The 18,158-nt window shown below is 34.3% G+C and overlaps 1 protein-coding gene across 1 annotated transcript in view; it reads right to left on the bottom strand.

Annotated features, from left to right (window-relative positions):
* Positions 1-2,695: 2,695 nt before the first annotated feature.
* The window catches only part of PDE3B (phosphodiesterase 3B), a 156,811-nt gene continuing 141,348 nt past the window's right edge, over positions 2,696-18,158 (bottom strand). The window contains exons 13-16 of the mRNA XM_006905664.1: positions 8,982-9,185; positions 6,858-7,019; positions 4,600-4,843; positions 2,696-3,294 (exon numbers count right to left, since the gene is read on the bottom strand). Coding sequence (XP_006905726.1) covers positions 3,080-3,294; positions 4,600-4,843; positions 6,858-7,019; positions 8,982-9,185 — 825 coding nt within the window. The 3' untranslated portion in view covers positions 2,696-3,079. The remainder of the gene's footprint in view (positions 3,295-4,599; positions 4,844-6,857; positions 7,020-8,981; positions 9,186-18,158) is intronic.

Below are 18,158 nucleotides of genomic sequence, written 5' to 3'. Positions count from 1 at the left end.
TCTCCAGAGAAAGAGAGCCAGTAGGATATATATACACCTCACCCTCCACCACATAACAAAATCTACTCCTTTTCTGATAATACCCTATGTCAGTGAACAACATTGACAGTTGTCCAAATCAGAATTTGAAATTCTGTCATCTTTCTCACCACCAGAGCAAATTGACTCTACATCTTCAAAATCAAGTCCATTTACTTCCCTGTAGCCCTAGAATCTATCGTAGTCTAGATCACTGAGATCTCTCCATGTCTAATCTTATTCTTCCATTTAACATGACTCTTCCAAATTAAAACTCAATTGTCATGCTCTACAAGGTCTTTCATTAACCACCCTCTACCTTTTGCATTCTGTGTTCTAGCCACCCTAAATTTCTTTTGGCCCCCGCCCAGTGTGGGAATGCTTTCTCTTCTTTTGGCCTGTACACGTGCTGCTCTTCTCTCTCCACAAGCTATCATATCTGAGCTAATTCATCATTCGTCAGTTCTCAGCATAAGTCAGTTGCCTCTGAAAAAGTGTTCTTCCCTGTTCCACATGCCACTTGCCATTCCCACACACTCGCTAGGGATGCTCAGATTAGCCTCGCAACTATAATAAAGACACAAAAGAGTAGGCTCTATTCATTTCTTTTGTGACGTTTGTTCCTGTGAGATGATGTAATCTAGAGAGAGGAGGGAAATTTCTGACTACTCAAGCAATGCCAGAATTTGCAGGAATTTTGTAAAAATAAGTAGAAAAAGCCAACGGCACCAGCAAAACAAGTGAGAATAGCAGGAAACAGACTTCAAATCATGAAATAATGTTAAAAAGTAGGTTTTTATGGAGAGAAAAATGTCAATAAGCACATGTAATATAGTACTATAAGATTGTTTCTAAGACCAGTGACTTAAAACAACAGCAAATGCATGACAAAAATTATAATAAATTGAGTAGAAACCAAAATAGGATCTGCAGTATGGTTACAGTAATTTCTCAAGAATCCTTCTAGTAGCACTGTATATACTTAATAAACTCTCACATTCATTACTTACAATTTATGAGTTTAACTTTCAGCAAGGATACTTCTTAGTGTTTCTTTGGGTTATTTTAATATATGTCAATTATTTAGCAAAGGTTAAGTAATTTAAGAGTTAAATTACATAAAAATGAGTTCTCAGTAATAGTGTTTTTAATAGAAAAACATGCTTTTTGAGAAAATAAAAATATACACTAAACCTCAATACAAAATTTTAATAAAATAGTAAGGAAATTTGATTGTATCATTTATACATACATGCACATGTGTGAATTTATACACATACATGTACTTTACAAAAGCAGAAATATACCCATGTGGATGCAAAATGCACTCTAGAGAAATAGAAGCACAGGATATATACATTATAAGTGCAAACTCAATAAATTAAAATTTTATTAATAATGTGGGACCGGTTTACAAATGATGTGGCAATGGTAGCAAAAGTGGCGAGAAGAAACTCAACACTCACCATGTGTAATAAATAAAGCTTAGTGATTCATTAAATATTATGATAGTCTACAGGATTAAAACTTTCAACAGTTCCATAGGTTTTTTTTAATTGATATCTTTCAGATATGCCAAATATTCTAGGTAAGAAATTGCCTGCCGACATATTTTAAAGGAATGACCTTGGAAAATTAATGATTTCACTGTCTACAAAAGCTATGAATGGATCTAAAAATGTAATACGATCTTCAGAAATAATATTAGTCTACCATTTTGCTATCGTTTTGGCTGCTCTTTATATCTTCAAAATTTTTTCACAACTAGGGTACATATTTGTACCATAACAGAAAAACGAATAAGTTTATAAATATTGTACATATGTCCCATTTTCTTTGCAATTACCTTAATGTGCTTTTGTGTGGAATATTTACTAAGATTGTTAAGATTTATTATATAAAAATTAAGTGTTCCCACCATTTACTTTCTCAGAAATTAGACTTTCATTGGGCTCTAGAAGTTTTGAGTAGTCATAGGTCATTTTTGTCATGTAGTCTCATGGCAAAAGGAAATTAGTAGAAAGATGAACATCAGTTTTACAGTAACTAAACACATGGCACCTAAGATATGGATCTAAAGATAAGCACATATTCCTACTTATTCAATGTATGTGTCCTTTAGAACTCTTTTTTCCTTTGATAGGATTAGTCTCATTTGACTTTAAGGCAAAAGACATCTTTTCCTTTAGTCTCAAATTTAAAAGAAAATAATGTTCATTTTAATACACAGTTAAAATCAATATTAGGAAAATTTTTTCTGAAAATCTCTGTTTACATTAATTAAATGTTTAAAAATACTAATCCTGAGCAAGAGTAAAAATAAGAACAGTTTTGACTAAAGAGTAAAATTCCTTCATCGTTGAACCTGAACATCTTTAAAATTTGACCATGGAATATAAAGTCAATAAGACTGGAATTCAGACTTCTGATGTCCACGGCAAACCTGAATACTCTGAGCAGAAATAAAACACACATAATAGATAATACACAACAGTAAAAAGCATCAGAAATTGATGCACCTGGATTTTGTTAAATATAACAAAGGTCACTCAGTCCTAGCTGAAAGAACACTCAACAGTGTATTGCATTGAACAAATCCCTCGGAAAGGCAACACTGGATTCCTTTTTAAATAGGCACAGACTTTTTCCCAAAACATTCAAAGACAAAGGACACATTGGAAATAAAATACGAATCTCGTTTTCATGAAAGCAAAAAGTTCTGGCCACTCTGGAAACTGAAGTCAGTCACTTGAGTTTTTGGTTATAGCTACCCCTCATGAAAAATAAGATTTCTACTAAGCAAAGCAGTATCACAACAAAGTATTTATACTCCAGCGAAGGCATTATGTAAGGGCTTTGCTACATGAGTCAAGTGAAGCCACACTCTAAGAATGGTTTTCTAGTTCTGTGGTGAAAGTGCCTAAGAGTGGGAACTTGCTGGCACGGCAAGGATCCCCTCACAGTATTAAGGCCTGTGCACGTAAGAATGGTCAGTTGAAAACACAGTAAACAAGTGATTTCTGACACTGGGCACGGCCCTTGGGCTTCTTCAATATATCTTTTAATCGAACTGTCTTTCTTCCTCTTCATCTGCTTCTTCAATGACCTGAATCTCATCTGCTTGAGGTAAGGAAGAATTCTCCGCTTGCAGTTTATTCCCATCAGCTTTACACTTCTCTTCTTCCTCTATGATTTCCTTCCATATCTTGTGGTTTTCAGTGAGGTGGTGCATTAGCTGACAAAATATTCGCCGTCTGTCTTTCCTTCTTTGCGGTTCTGTGAAATTTAAAACATATATTCTAATTATAGTAACATGATTCAATCATTCATTCAATAAATATCTAAGTTATATTCCGGGCACTTATCTAAGCACTGCGGTTATAGTAATAAACAATAAGATAAAAATCCCTGCACTATGGATCTCCCATTCTAGTGGAAAGACCTAGATATGCAAATAAAGAAGCAAAACATAAGTATGTTAGGTGGTGTTAAGTATTATGAATAAAAATAAGGGATTTATTTTTATTAAATCCTTTATTAAATCTTTTATTTTTATTAACAAATGATTTAATAATTTAAAAATCTTTATTTTTATCCATAATACTTACAGAGAAGGGGTAAGATAGGACTGGGGAGGGGGAGAGGAAGGTACTGAAATTTCAAATGATAAATAACGTGAAGTTAAAGCAACCCTTTTTGAATATTTTATGTATTGAATGAAACACAATTATCAAAATTTTGGTGAGTACAAATATTTTTTAGAAGCCAGTCAACTTTCCCAAGATGATACTCAGATGGTAATGGCATAAGATGGCTCTTCACTGGAAATCCCGAATACTACTCTGCAAGGGGTGCAGTCGGGTGGTGGTGATTGTGGTAATGGGGTTCTTCACAGTTATCTGTTCTGATGACTACTATGCTTAGAAAACAAAAATTATCTAGATATAATTTAAATTCTACTTTAAAGAGCATATAACATTTTATTTACAGTTACAAAAGTGACAAATATTTTTTCACTTTCCATTTATGCTTATTAAGGGAAAGTTAATAGAGCTATACAACTATGAAATAATTTTAAAGGCATACTGATTTATATAGAAAATTGTGTGTACAGTTTGGTAATTCAAATCCATAATGCCTCAAAATTTGGTTCTCTTAGTCAGGAAATTTATGTTTTCCTCTTTTCCCAACTGTTTCGACCTATTTCACAAGTCTAAATGAAGGGCAGATTAACAGGGGAGGAAAGATGGGGTGAGGCGAAGGAGGACAAGCCACTAGGATGCACCCACCTCATGTATTTCCAGATACAATGACAGCCCTATCATGCATGCACGGTACAGACTACTGAAGCGCTGGTGGCTGGAGGATAACACCGCAAGAGATGCTACTTTTACTAAGAATGCTTGTGTGACAGCATTAGCCTGGGTACCCGGCCCACAGTTCCTTAAAAACAAGGCTATTCAATATGACTATTTAGAAAGCAGTTATTCAAGATAAGACTACAAAATCTGTATCTTAAAAACAAATTAAATGAACATTTTCAGTTAATAACATTAAAATTATAATATTCCTATTTCTTACTAAGATTTAGATTGTCTTCTATTTCTTCGTCGTCTGTATCCAATTCTTCACCATCTTCATCATAACTTTCAGTATCATCATCCTCTTCTATCCACTGACCCGGGAGCAAACCAGCAGCATCATAGGAGTTACACAAGGGGCCCACTATGTGGGTAATAAAAGACTCTTGGAGTTTTGCTAGTTGAGGAGAAGAACGATCCATGAAGGGACTGATGGGCAAACCAAGATTTGCTTCTTCATCTCCCTGATCATTTTAAAAAGAAAAGCACATTTTTTAACTGTTGAAAAAACCACCACTGAGCTTTGCTGTTAAAATTATTTTGGTTTGTTAATAAGGAGAGTCTACATCAAAATAATTTTTAAAAGAAGCATCAATGAATATTATTCTCATTTCAACTCTAAACAAGACTTTTTTTCTCACACTGCACCAACCAGTATGGTTGATATTTAGTTAAAAAGAAAAAGATACATCTTTTAAAATAAGTATGGGCGATCTAATCAGAAAACCTAAAATGTAAAATAGAAAGAAGTAGAGCTACTGTGATTGAGGTGAGGATTTGGGGCCCAGAGCCCCAACTGCTTGCCCTGTGATACCCTCTCACCATGCTCTCTGGGTTCTGAGAGCACAATTTGAGATCAGACAGATGTGGTTTTAAAACCACCCCCTGCCACCTACTATCTTTATGGTGTTGGGCAAGCTCTATGCCCAATTCATGTGTAATGTTTGAATAATCTACTTTACAGGGTTGCTATGAGGATGAAAAGCAATATTATGTGAAGTGTTTTGCAGTGCTGAGCTTCCCCAAATGGTACTGTTAACGATTTAGTTCCTAGCATCTGAACTGGTGAGGGATGAATATTCTCCACAAGGCACACATTCTGCAGGCAAGATGAGCCACATACCCTTAAGGAAACCATCAGAAATTGTCCCAATGAGTAACTGTCTCATGATTAATGTCTATGACTTTTATTTTCTATGAGGAAGAAAATATTAATTTTTTTAAAGTTGGGTTTGTCCAGAAGACTCTACAATTTCATAGGTTTGGCTATTTTTTGGTGGCGGTGGGGAGGGTAGAAGGTTGGCTTTTCTAAGCCCACTGCACTTAAATGGCTATAAGAATATAAAGGTATTGTTAAAATGCAAAAAAGATGGGCAAGGTTAGAATTTTGCATCCATATCTGAAGTATGGCTTTTCTAAGCCCACCACACTTAAATGGCTATGAGAATATAAAGGTATTGTTAAGATGCAAAAAAGATGGGCAAGGTTAGAATTCTGCATCCATATCTGAAGGATGTTTAATAGCATAAGCAGATTCAGAAGAAATTTAATAGTTTTGATGAGGGTTGACTAGGACTTTCATATAGATTAGTACATTTAACCTTCATGACTCTGCAGTAGGATATAATTTTTCTCCTTTGACATATGAATAATGAAACCTAGAAAGATTAAGTGAAAACATCTGAAATAATGTATTATTTTTAGTGATAGATTGGGAATTATAATAGCTAACATTTATTATGCACTTGAGTGTCGGGAACTGTTCTAAGACTTTACATATATTAAGGTTGTTTGGGTAGACATCTTGAACTTCCTGATCATCAGAGCCAATAAGGATTCCCAAGAAATTCAATTCCAAAGTCAAGAAGGTGTGTTTGATATTTTGGAGATAGTGAAATGTTAGGCTCTGGGGAAATCAGTATACATCTATATTGTAGGGAGTCTCATAATTGGACCTCAAAAAATGGTAAAGATGCTGCAAGGTGGTAGGATTATTTTAAAGACGAGATTTTAAAACGAGAAAATAATACGTTTATATCTTTGAATCCTTGAAAACCGTTAAGTATCTACTTTGTCCCCGTTTCTAGCAGAGTTGAAAATTGGCTGATATTCTTTAAATATAATCCAAGTATACCCTGAATCGATTAAAAACAACTTCATTTAGAAATAAGCTATCCTAGGTCATAGGCTCTCAGGGTTGAAAGGGACCCTGGAATCGCAACGTAGTCTATCCTTACCTCTAGACTTGAGTACATTCAACCCACCACAATAGGCTATGAGCTATTTTTTGCTGTTTTAAATTTTAGCAGCAAAGGCAAAAAGAAAATACTAAAACCAGAGCAAATGAAACAATTTCTGACCATTTTTGGTCAAAGCAACTAAAATATTAAACATTTAATGCATTTATCCAAATCTCAAAGAGTAATGTCTTCAGATGGCAGTTCTTAAAAATCCCATCAATCTCCTGTTTCAACTTACCTGCTCATAAAACTCATTGACAATACCTTCTGTCCATTTCAAATGCAAGTCCCGAATTTTTGCTGGGCCATTTATATCTGCCAGTTTGATGCACACCTGGCATACTAAGAGGCGGTCATTTTCATTACTCCATTCTATACCATTACTATTTACATCATTGGCCTATTTTGGAAGAACAGAATTATTTTAGATTCTGAGGGCACAGGAGTTTTGTTATTGTTTGTTTGTAGCAAATTATCTTAAAACCGTTTCCTATCCAAATGACAGGAAGGAATTTCAGTAAATGCTTCTTTTAATCAGTTGTGCCATAACACTGGAACTCTATGGTTTAAAAGTTTCCCTTAAATTTGAAGTGTCATTATAATTTTGTTTCAGTGGAGACAGAGACTATAAACACCATGGGTTTTTGTATTTTATAACTGTGGGTTTCAACATTTCTGATTACTATAGAGAATTATAATCTAGATATGTATATATTATATATATGCAAAAAATCAATAAATCATATAAGAATTGTAACCATTTCTACCTCAAAAAAGAACACTTAAATATCTAAGGAGAAACTGCCTCTAGCTGTGAAAAGCAATTATGTTATAGCTGAAAGAACACAGCACAAGTCTTACTTAGAAGCTGATCCCTGTGGTTTTAAATCCTGACTCGGAATGATTTACTAATTTCACTGTGCAACACTGCAAAAATTACTTAATCTCCTTGAGTCTCACTTTCTTCATCTATAAAATAGGAAAAGTAATACCAATTTAGTTGTATTGCCATGAGGATTATTAACAAATGAAAAATGCCTAGTTCATAGTAAATGCCGAATAAGTGCTAACATTGTTATTTAATTAATAAGTGGTAATTATTGTTATTAATTAGGCAAATTACTATGCCTTTCAAGAATTCAAATTTCCTCCTGTAAGAAAATGAAGTGAATAGACCAGATCAGTGGCTTTTGAACTTCAGTGTGATAGTAGTCTTTGGGCACCAAACCCTTTTGTCAAAGGAAAATTTATGCAGACCACCACTACAGAAAACACTTAAAAGGAGAGCTCTTTTTATTGTAACTGTAGGTCTAGAGACCCACACATGTGGAATTTTCTGAGAGACTATAGAAGTCTCTGAGGAACATAGGTTAAATGGCATTGGGTTAGATAATCTTTTGCCTGTTAAAAAAAAAAAAAAAAGAAAAAAACTTCTATTACTCTGACTTAAGCACTTAAATGAATTATTATTAAATAAAAATAAAAGTTAATAGAGCTACACAACTATGAAATAATTTTAAAGGCATACTGATTTCTCACTGACTTTTATAAGCATTTCATTAATATCACAACAGCAACATATGTAGGGTCTCCTTCCGGAGGGTTCAATCTAGTACTCCTTTGTTACTATAGTACACCTTCCTTTAGGTCATGAATGTCATCAAGAAAACAAAAGCTCCCTACCAACAAAGGTGGGTATCCTTCCCTCTGGAATCTAAAGCAGTGGTTCTCAACTGTTTTTCACCCCAAATGTCTAAGGGATAGAACACACTCCATTTACTACCACTGTCACCTGAGGGCAGTGATTCTCAATTTCCTAGTGAATGTGAATTCTCTGAGGGCGGGGACTTGACCTATTCTTTCCTTATTCTTTGTTCACACAATGACTGCACATAGTGAGCAAGCCCAATAAATAGTTGTTCAATGAGTGCATTACTCTCAAGTAGAGGGCACTTCTCTCTCATACCAGTCAGTTCAATACTGATATAAAGGCGTAACAGGTGTGGCAAAGCAGCTATAATTAGCTTCTTAGAAGCACATCTTTAATTTCACAAAGTGCCTTACTTGGCACTGTACAACACTTTCTCAAATCTGCCCCTAAAAGCTTTTGACATAATTGGTTTGTCACTGTATGAGAGTTACAACAATACAAGTCTATGTGTCAGAGAGGAAATGTAGCAAGCAGTAGTATTAGGGTAAAATAAAAATTTTATTTTTTAAAATATTGGCATAAATATTATCTTACATTAGATATTATGACTTCATGAGTAGTATTCTAACTTAATATTAAAAAGTACTTTTATCAGTAACACCGACAATCATTTCCATTCTTTGAAACTAGGCATTAATTTGCATAACAAACCTTGGCATTGAATTCAGCAAGGAAATCAAAATGCTTTTTAAGATCTGTGGCAAGGATTGCTTCAATGACTAAAAAACGAAAGCGCTTGAATTCCACATGATCAAGATTAAGAAGGAAGTTGTATTCTGAGCTAGAAAGATATAGATTCCAAGCTGATGCAGCATGATGGTTCTCCAGAACAGATCTGTCGTTGTACAAAACTGCCTAAAAAGAAATAAAAATGAGGTAGACATCCCAAAGATATTAAAATTTTAATTAAAACAGAGTTAGGATCAGGTTGGAAGAACACAAACAATGAGTAACTACTGCATGCCAGGCATTTTTATTAACAGTTTTATTAACAAATAGACTTAAGTATAAAGAGGATAATGTACACCTTTCCAGCATGTGCAGCTGGTCAGTGAAAGGGTAATTTGTCTCCAAGATGCATCTTCTTTACAAACACCATGCTGCCTCCCAAGAGATGTAAAGTAATATCTGAGTTCTACTTCATTATTCAGTAAACCCACTCAGGTAAAGCCTCTGTTAATAAAGTACTTGGGGGATATCGAGCAGGCTTAGGGCTACATTCCTCTTCTTTAGCTAGCATGGAACCTAGGGTGGTGGTGACTGAAAAGAAGCAGGAGTACAGGGTGAGTCAGAGATCCTCGTGTCTGAAAAAGACGTACCCTATACTTCTCTCCGGACACAGTGCCTGGGAGTAAGAAGTATGAAATGGGTAACAGCACAAATCCTCTGGTTCAAGTGATTTAGAACTATTCACTTTTTCTCCACCTCACTTGAGTGGAAAACCTTCTATTCTCTAGGACTTTGGAATACAGATTTTCAAAAACCACTGGATTATAGAATTTTTAAAGCTTCTTCCACCAAGCAATTAAAAAAATTTATAAGCATGGTAATTTATTAAAATCTTTTAAAAAAAACATTTGTTGTGGAATATAATATGTGTGCATAAAAATGACAAAAACATAGTTTAACAAATAAAGAGCAAATACCCATGTAACTAACGGTCCTATCAGGAATACAACACTGCTGACTCCTCAGAAGCTTTCTCTATACACCTTTCTGATCGCAACCCCTTTTCTCTCCACAAAGGTATGCAGTCCTAAAAATGTTCAGTAGTCTAGTTTTGCCTATTATTGGATATTATATACAAGGAATCAACTTAGGAGCTTGTTTTTTAAATAAAATATTGTTTGACTCCCCCATCCCCACCATTTTGTTTGTTTATTTTTTCAAGGTATAATTGGCATACAACATTATATTAGTTTCCAGTGTACAACATGATTTGATATTTGCGAATATTGAGAAATGATCAGCATAAGTCTAGTTAACATCCATCACCATACATAGTTACAGAATTTTTTTTCTTGTGATAAGAACTTTTAAGATCTTTCTTAGAACTTTCAAGTATGCTACACAGCATCAACTATAGTCACCATGCTGTACTTTATGTCCCCAGGATTTATTTTACATTGGAACCTTTTGACTCTCTTCACCCATTACAGCTTGCCTTTGCTATGTATTATTCCATTGGGTGAACAGGTAGCACAACACTATCCATTCTATGTTGATTTGGGTTGTTTTCAATTTATATCTATTATGAACACATTATAATCTATCAATTATGCTGCTATGAATAATCTTATAGATGTATCCCGGTACATGCATTTGTATAGGACATATACCTAGGAGATTTTACGGAGTTGTAGAGTACGTAGATCTTCGGCTTTACCAGATAATGTCAAACTGTCTCCTTAAATAGTTGTACCAATTTATTCTGCCACCAATAGTATATGAGAATACCTTTGCTCCTCATCAACACTTCTTTTGTCAGACTTATAAATTTTTGCTAAATTGTTGGGTGCATAATGATCTCTCATGTTGGTTTTAGTTAGTATTTCCTTGATTACTAAGGAAGTTATTATGATGAATGGTCATTTGGATTTCCTGCTTTGTGCCTGTGCAAGTATTTTGTTCATTTTAAATTGAGTTGTCTTTTTCTTACTGACTTCTCTATATATTCTGGTTTCAAGTCTTTTGTTGGTTATGTGTATCACATATACTCCGCGGCTAGCCTTTTTAACATTCTTAATAGTATCTTTTAATGAATAGAAGTTCTTAAATTTAGTGTAGTATAATTAATTCATCAATAGTTTCTTTTATGGTTAGTTTTTTCCTTTTCTGTTTAAGAAATCCTTGCCTTCTGGGATTTGATGTTTGGTTACACTGAATCTATAAATCTATTTAAGAGGAATTGACTATCTTAAAATATTGATGCAATCTGTAACCATGGAATATCCCCATTTGTTTTTTAAAGTACATAAGTTTTATAATTTCCTCACAAAATTTACATTTATTTCTAGGTACTTCATATTTTTGGATGCTATTAATAGTAAATGCTACCTTTTGAAAAATAATTTAATTTTCTAATTATCTTCAGCTATAAAGGTATAATTATTTTTATATATTGATCTTTATCTAACAATCTTGCTAAAATTTCTCATTCATTTTAATAATTTGAAGATTTAAATTTTTTTCTACCTGCACAATCATATTATCTGAGGATAATGATACTTTAGTTTCTTCCTTCCTAATCCTTGCTCATTTTAATTCTTTTTCCTAACTTACTAAACTAGCTAGACTCTCTAGTATTATTTGAATAGCAGACGTACTTGTCTCGTTATTGATGTCAGAAAGCATTCAGCAATTCACTATTAAGTATGTGATGTTTTGCTTAAGTTTTTTTTTTTAATGATACCCTTTATCAGATTAAGAAAGATCTCTTTTACTCCTACTTTGCTAAGAGTTTTTATTAGGAATCAATGTTTTATAAAATGTTTTTCTGTAGTAATTGAGATGGTGAAGTAATTTAGAACTTTAATCTGTTAATGTGAGAATTTCATTAACTTTTTATCTTGCTTTTCTGGGATAAATCTACCTTGTTCAAGGTTATCTTTTCTAAATATTACTAGATTAAGGTTTGATAAAATTTTGTTTAAGGTTTTTACATCTATGTTTATGAGTAAGATTGCCCTGTGAGTTTTCTTTTTTGTATTATCTTTGTCAGATTTTAATCAAGGTTTGTATAGTGTTAACTAACCTTTTTTTCATTATTGTCACCTAACGACTTTTTTTTTAGTCTTGTTAGATAATTTTTCCTAATCATTGTCTCATGAAATTTTAATACAACAGATATAACATATTTGTCTATGTATTGTGCTTTGAACATAAAAAGAGTTAAGATTTTCTGCCCCGCCCCAACCAATTTTTAATGAGCAGAGTAATTATAAAAAGAACTTCCACAGCCAATGCTAAAGGCTGGTGATAAAAATAAAGCCCATCCTTGTTTTCATAGAGCTTCCTGTCTAATGGGAAAGAAGGGCAGATAAAAACAGAATGCAATCTCAGTTAAGATACATATTCTGAGAGCTTAATTTATTTTACGTATTTTTTGTGAAAATTAGCTATAGTCTAGATTTAAGCATTGATACTTTACACCATTTAATTTTTTTTATACCACTTTATTTGAAGCAATGATATGATTTAAACCTTGAAATGGGCCATATAAAGTCTAGAAACAATCTAAGAGCCCATTAACAGATGAATGGATACAGATGTTGTGTGCATGTATATAATATTAAAATGTTATCCAGCTTTGAGAAAGAAATCCTGCCATTGTGATGACATGAATGGACCTTGAGGGCATTAAGCCAAGTGAGATAAGTCAGAGAAAGACAGGAATTTAAATAAGCTGAACTCACAGAAACGAAAGTAGAATGGTGGTTGCCAGCGGGTGGGGGTATTGGAGAGGTGTTGGATAAAGGGTACAAACTTCTAGTTATAGAATTAATAAGTTCTGGGGATCTAATGCACAGCACTGTGATTATAGTTAACAGTAGTGTAATCTGTACTTGAAAGTTGCTAAGAGACTAGATCTTAAATGTTCTCAATACACACAAAAAAATTATGTGACATGAAGGAGGTGTTAGCTATTGCTATGGTGGTGATCGAATTAAAATATATGTGTATCAAATTAACACACTGTACACCTTAAACTTATACAATGTTGAATGTCAATTATATCTCAATAAAAAAGGCATTTCACACTAACCTTATTACAACTTTATGCATCATAAATCCCAAAGAGAAAGCATAAGCTTCAAAGACTCCCTAAGGGGTCACTTTACATTTAATAGTGATTTGACTAATTCATGCTCAAATCCAATGAAGATTGATAAACTATGAGAATAGCTTTGTTCAGGAAGAAATAATCAAACTCCCAACTCAATAAAGCACAATGTGGAGCTAGCTGACTTAATTAGCTGGCAAGATCAATGAGAGAAATGAGTAAATTCAGAATTCCTTTACCATCCCAAATTACCCTTTGAAATTACCAAAGGAATGAATATAAAATAGGGGCCAAAAATCTGAATATTGGAATCTAGATATAATCACCACAGTAAAAGTGGTCATAGATTGAAAGAAGACCAACTAAGTCATGCATAAGAAGGAAAAACTCACCTGGAGAATAAGTGGAAAGAGTCTTTAGCAGGACTCCAATAAACTCACTACCTCATAGCTGAGTGGAATCACGAAGGAATCAAGGAGCAGTAAGTAGGAGGCAAATGTCAGTTAGAAAGATACTGGATGACTGCACATAGAGCAATAAGCCAAGCTTAAACTTAGTGAGAAAAACATTCCAGGTAAAAGAGATAATGAAGCATACCTAAGTGGGCTTTTACTGAGCCTTCTATGACAACTAGAGAAAGAAGACAGGGCCCCAGCTAATTTAGAGCTGCAATAACTAACATCCTCTGACTTTGTGCTAAAGCATCTTGCTACGTGCTTTCGCTAGCTATGGATTCCTTTCTCTCCACGGGCAAATACATCTCTAATTTAGCAAAGCAAATTAGTTGATTATAAACTTTACTTTTCACCTTCTTTTTTGTGTCAGAAGGATTTGAAAAGGGGTTTAATACAACTCTGACATAAATAATAACTTTTTTACATAAATAATAACTATTTTAATAAAGAATAGCTTTCAGTAAATATGAGTAAGAGAAAACCAGACATATGAAAGACTTAGATCAAACAAAGGAAGAGTGCCAAACCTAAATTAATGTCCTTTTTTTGGAATATATGAAACAAGAAGAAACATTAAATCTCTAGTTCGGAGTCATAAAAGAGGGCACGTTTGAAAAATGAAAAGTCTTGGATTAAGAAAGATTATTTTCATAAAGAAAATATTCTTGACTTTAAAAAAAGATCCAGTAGAGGTAGTAAACAAATGAGGTGCTGCAGAAAACCAACAAGTAGTCTTAATGAACAGCTGTCATCTTGGGGACTCCTTTACCCCAAAGTTCTGGGTTCTAAAATTTTTGGTATTCCTATTATCTTCTAAGACCCCTTGTCTTCGTTATCGCTCTTGTGTGGCTAAAACACATTTTTTAGGTAACTTTCTCAGGATTGATGGGACATGGTTTTTAGAAATCTTTGCGTATCTAAGATTCTCATTATTTTGCTCTTAAAGCTCCACTGTACCTTAGCAGGATACAGAAATCTAACCTGAAAATAGCCCCTCTGTGCCGGCACTCCTTGTCTCTCCTCGTTTTACTTTTTCTAGCATTCAACATCACTGTCTCTTTGTCTCTCACATCCACAATTTGTTCTTCTTCCTTACTAGAATGTAAGTTCCATGGGGGCAGAATTTTTTTTGGCTTATTTAGTTCAATAATAATGCCTACAAATAGCGCCTCTCCCCATAGCACGCACCCAATATTTGTTGAACGAATAAATGAACGAGGGAATGAAATTCTCTTAGAATTTTGAAGACTTTATTCCAGTATCATCTAGCATCCATTGTTGCTAAAACATGATGCCAGCTGGATTTTTGTTCTTTTATCAGTGTGTTTTCATCCTCTCAAGAATTTTTTGTTCTTGTTTAATCAGTCGTTCTAAAGTTTTGCCATGGTGTACTATGTGTTAGGTTTCGGTGTTTTTTTTTCCCCCCATTCAACTTCTCTGGCATTTGGTGGACTCTTTCAAGCCACAGACGCTTCTCTTTCTGGAACTTCCAATATCTTGATCTATTCCCCTCTATCCTTTTCTTCCTTCCCTTTACTTTCTATGTCTTTGTCTTTTTAGTCTGTATTCTAGGACAGATTACCTGACTTTTATTTCCAATGTTTGTGTTGAATTTTTAAATTTCTGCAGCAATATTTTTAGTTTCTAAGGGCTCTGATTCTCTGATGCTTTCTTTTTCATAGTTTCCTGTTCTTAACAGATGCAATGTTTTCCAAAATCTCTGAGAACTTAAAAGGAAAAAAAAATTCAGTGCTTTTTTATTCCCTAAATTATGCTCCCCCCACAATTAAGTTATTCTGTTCATCGTAGCCTTTCTTTCCAAGCAACTGGTTAATGTCATATGTCTGGTGATCCTTGGTTATCCATTGATATTTTTAAAAATGAATTCTAGATTGCAAGTATGACTTTCCTCTGCTATTGTGTATGTTTTATTGCCGAGTCTCTTCTTTAATTAGGGAAGGATGAGCAGGGACTCTGAATGTGGACAAGGTTTGTTACCTAGAGGGTTTTGCTTTAGAATTACCAGACTGGGTGCCAGCTGTTCAATTTCTAGAATGAGAAGGATTTACTCTGGAATACTAATACCCACATGAGTAATTCTCTCCTGGCAGTTTCCTTTAATATCTAAGAGATGAGTTTTCTGCCTGGAGGTGAATGCAGGGCTGCAGTAGCTTTGCTTAAAGGTGTGTGGTATATGTGTATGGGGCTGCATGCAAGCATGCTAAAGCGTATGCACACGTGTGTGTGTGTGTGTGTGCGTGTGTGCGTGTGCGCGCACACATAGAGAAGAGAAGGCAGGGGCAAAGGCATTAGGAGTCTCTCTACGGTTCCACTTAGGCTGTGGCCCCTTTCTAGTATACTTTTATCTCAATATTTGTCCATGTTTTTCATTTTCCCAAAATAGTATCAAATTCTTTAATCTACTCTTAACTATTCCTCTCTGTAGCAATAAGCTTCATTCCTTATTGTTATTTTAATCAGGAGGAAGGGGAGACAAATACACGTGTTTAGTTACCATCTTGAGCCATATTTTGGGGGCCAGATATATTTATGACTATCTCAGATTTATAAACCTTGACTTTTATTTTATTTCTTTTACCCCAATCTCATCAAAATATTCTATAAACTCTAACATCTTAAGCGCTAATCTTCATCTTTCAGCTAACTTTTCACTTGGAAATAGCTCACAAATCTCAGATACTGACATCCCTCCAGGATAAACATGACTAAATGTTTCACCTTCTTTCATGGTGATGATTCCAAATAATCCTCACATGACTTCCCAGCATACTTTCTTTACCATGAGAAAGAAGAGGAATGCTTGATCCAGTTGGTGGTATCAAATACTACTGTCACTTTTTATAATACACTGCAGCAATACCCTTCACTAATTATGGCCTGATTACACCCACTGAACTTCCCAAGATGAGAGAACCTAATAAACACAGTAAGCAGAAGGCTTTCACAAAAGAGTCCTTTGTCTCACAGGCACTAGTGGAAGAAGCTCTCATGAATTTCATTTCTTTGGGAAGAACTGAGTACCTTTCAGACAAACTACAGTTCTGCAAAGAAGTCGGGCATCCTTCAACATTCAACAGATATTTACTGAATGCTTTTTGTATATGCTAGGTACTGGTTCTAGGTATTAGGGAATAAAAAAGACGAAAATCCCTGACCTCATGAAAACTTACGTTCCACCAAGAAGAGATATGTAATAAATAAACAAAACACGTAGCATGCTAAATGATCGTTGCTATGGAAAAAATAAAGCAGGAAAGGAACATAAAGAGTTCCAGGAAGGGGCTTCTGAAATGGAAGGAGGTGACAAAGTGAGCTATACAGACGTCTGAGGAAGGAGCACTCTGGGCAGGTAAGACAGAAAGCGCAAAGGCTCTCGAAAGGGAGTGTGCCTAGGATACAGAAGAAAATAGCAAGGAAGCCAGGGAGGCTAAACCTGATTGGATAAGTAAAAGGAGAATTAATGGGGGCTACATCGTGTAGTGTCTTCTGAGCCATTGTGATGACTTTTACTAAGAAGGTGGTGAATGCCATTGGAGGGTTTGGAACAGAAAGTTTAAATGAAATATTTTAAATAGGGTCACTTTAGCTGTTATGTGTTGAGAACAGACCGAAGGTGAGCGAAAAGTAAGCAAGGAGACGAGGTAAAAGGCTATACTTTTTCAATTGCTGAACTCTAATCAATTTCCATTCCCGAGCTTTCCATCTATTGGTAATCCTTAACAACGAAACGTTAGAAACATATTATTATGTCCAGACTCTGTATTTTGATTAGAGTAAGTTTTAAGTATATAACTTTATAAATTGTATTCATGTATCAGTGTTTTTAAATTCTCTGCACGTGAGAGAGGTAACTGAGAATTCACTCATTTTTAATATCCTTGAAGGAAAAGTAATAAACAAATCTGACTCACCAATACTCAAAGTTAATAAAAGACAGACTAAAAGCAGAGAGTGGAAAAAACCGGTAAACAAATTCTATCTACATGATTATCTGATTCAGGAGCCTCTCAAATACATAAAACAGTAGAAAACAGTCCATAGGTACATATTTGGAGGTTCAGAACGATAAGGGTGATTTGTAAGGTCACGTAACTAATAAGTGGATAACCAGAAATCAAACTTGAGTTTCTTGAGTTCAAGGCCAATGCTTTTTCCATGTGTCCTTACTGCCCACGTCTATGATTCACCATAAGACTAAGGGACTTTCAAGAATTGTAAAATTTTAGGCTATAAAGAATGGGCATTGATTCTTGCAGAATGGTACTGCAAATGAAGAAACGCGTGCTCCTTAGTGGGTTATTTTTCTCAAAGCAATTCTTAGAAAAAGAACAAATACTTAAAAAAAATTTTTTTTTATGGTGACATTGGTTAACAAAATCCAGTAAGTTTCAGGTGAACAATTTAACAAAAAGACATATACATATATATATATGTCTTTTTGTTAAATTGTTCTTATATATATAGCATTGTATATTCACCTCCCATAGAAGAACAAATACTAATATAATATCTAGGTTGAAATTCATTCAACAATTACCTGTGGAAATCATGAGAAAATGTCACATAGCA

Source organism: Pteropus alecto, unplaced genomic scaffold (genome assembly GCF_000325575.1).
Source record: "Pteropus alecto unplaced genomic scaffold, ASM32557v1 scaffold461, whole genome shotgun sequence".
NCBI classification, from domain to species: Eukaryota; Metazoa; Chordata; class Mammalia; order Chiroptera; family Pteropodidae; genus Pteropus; species Pteropus alecto.
Note: the sequence above shows the minus strand (reverse complement) of the source record. Positions and strands in the feature narration are given on the sequence as shown.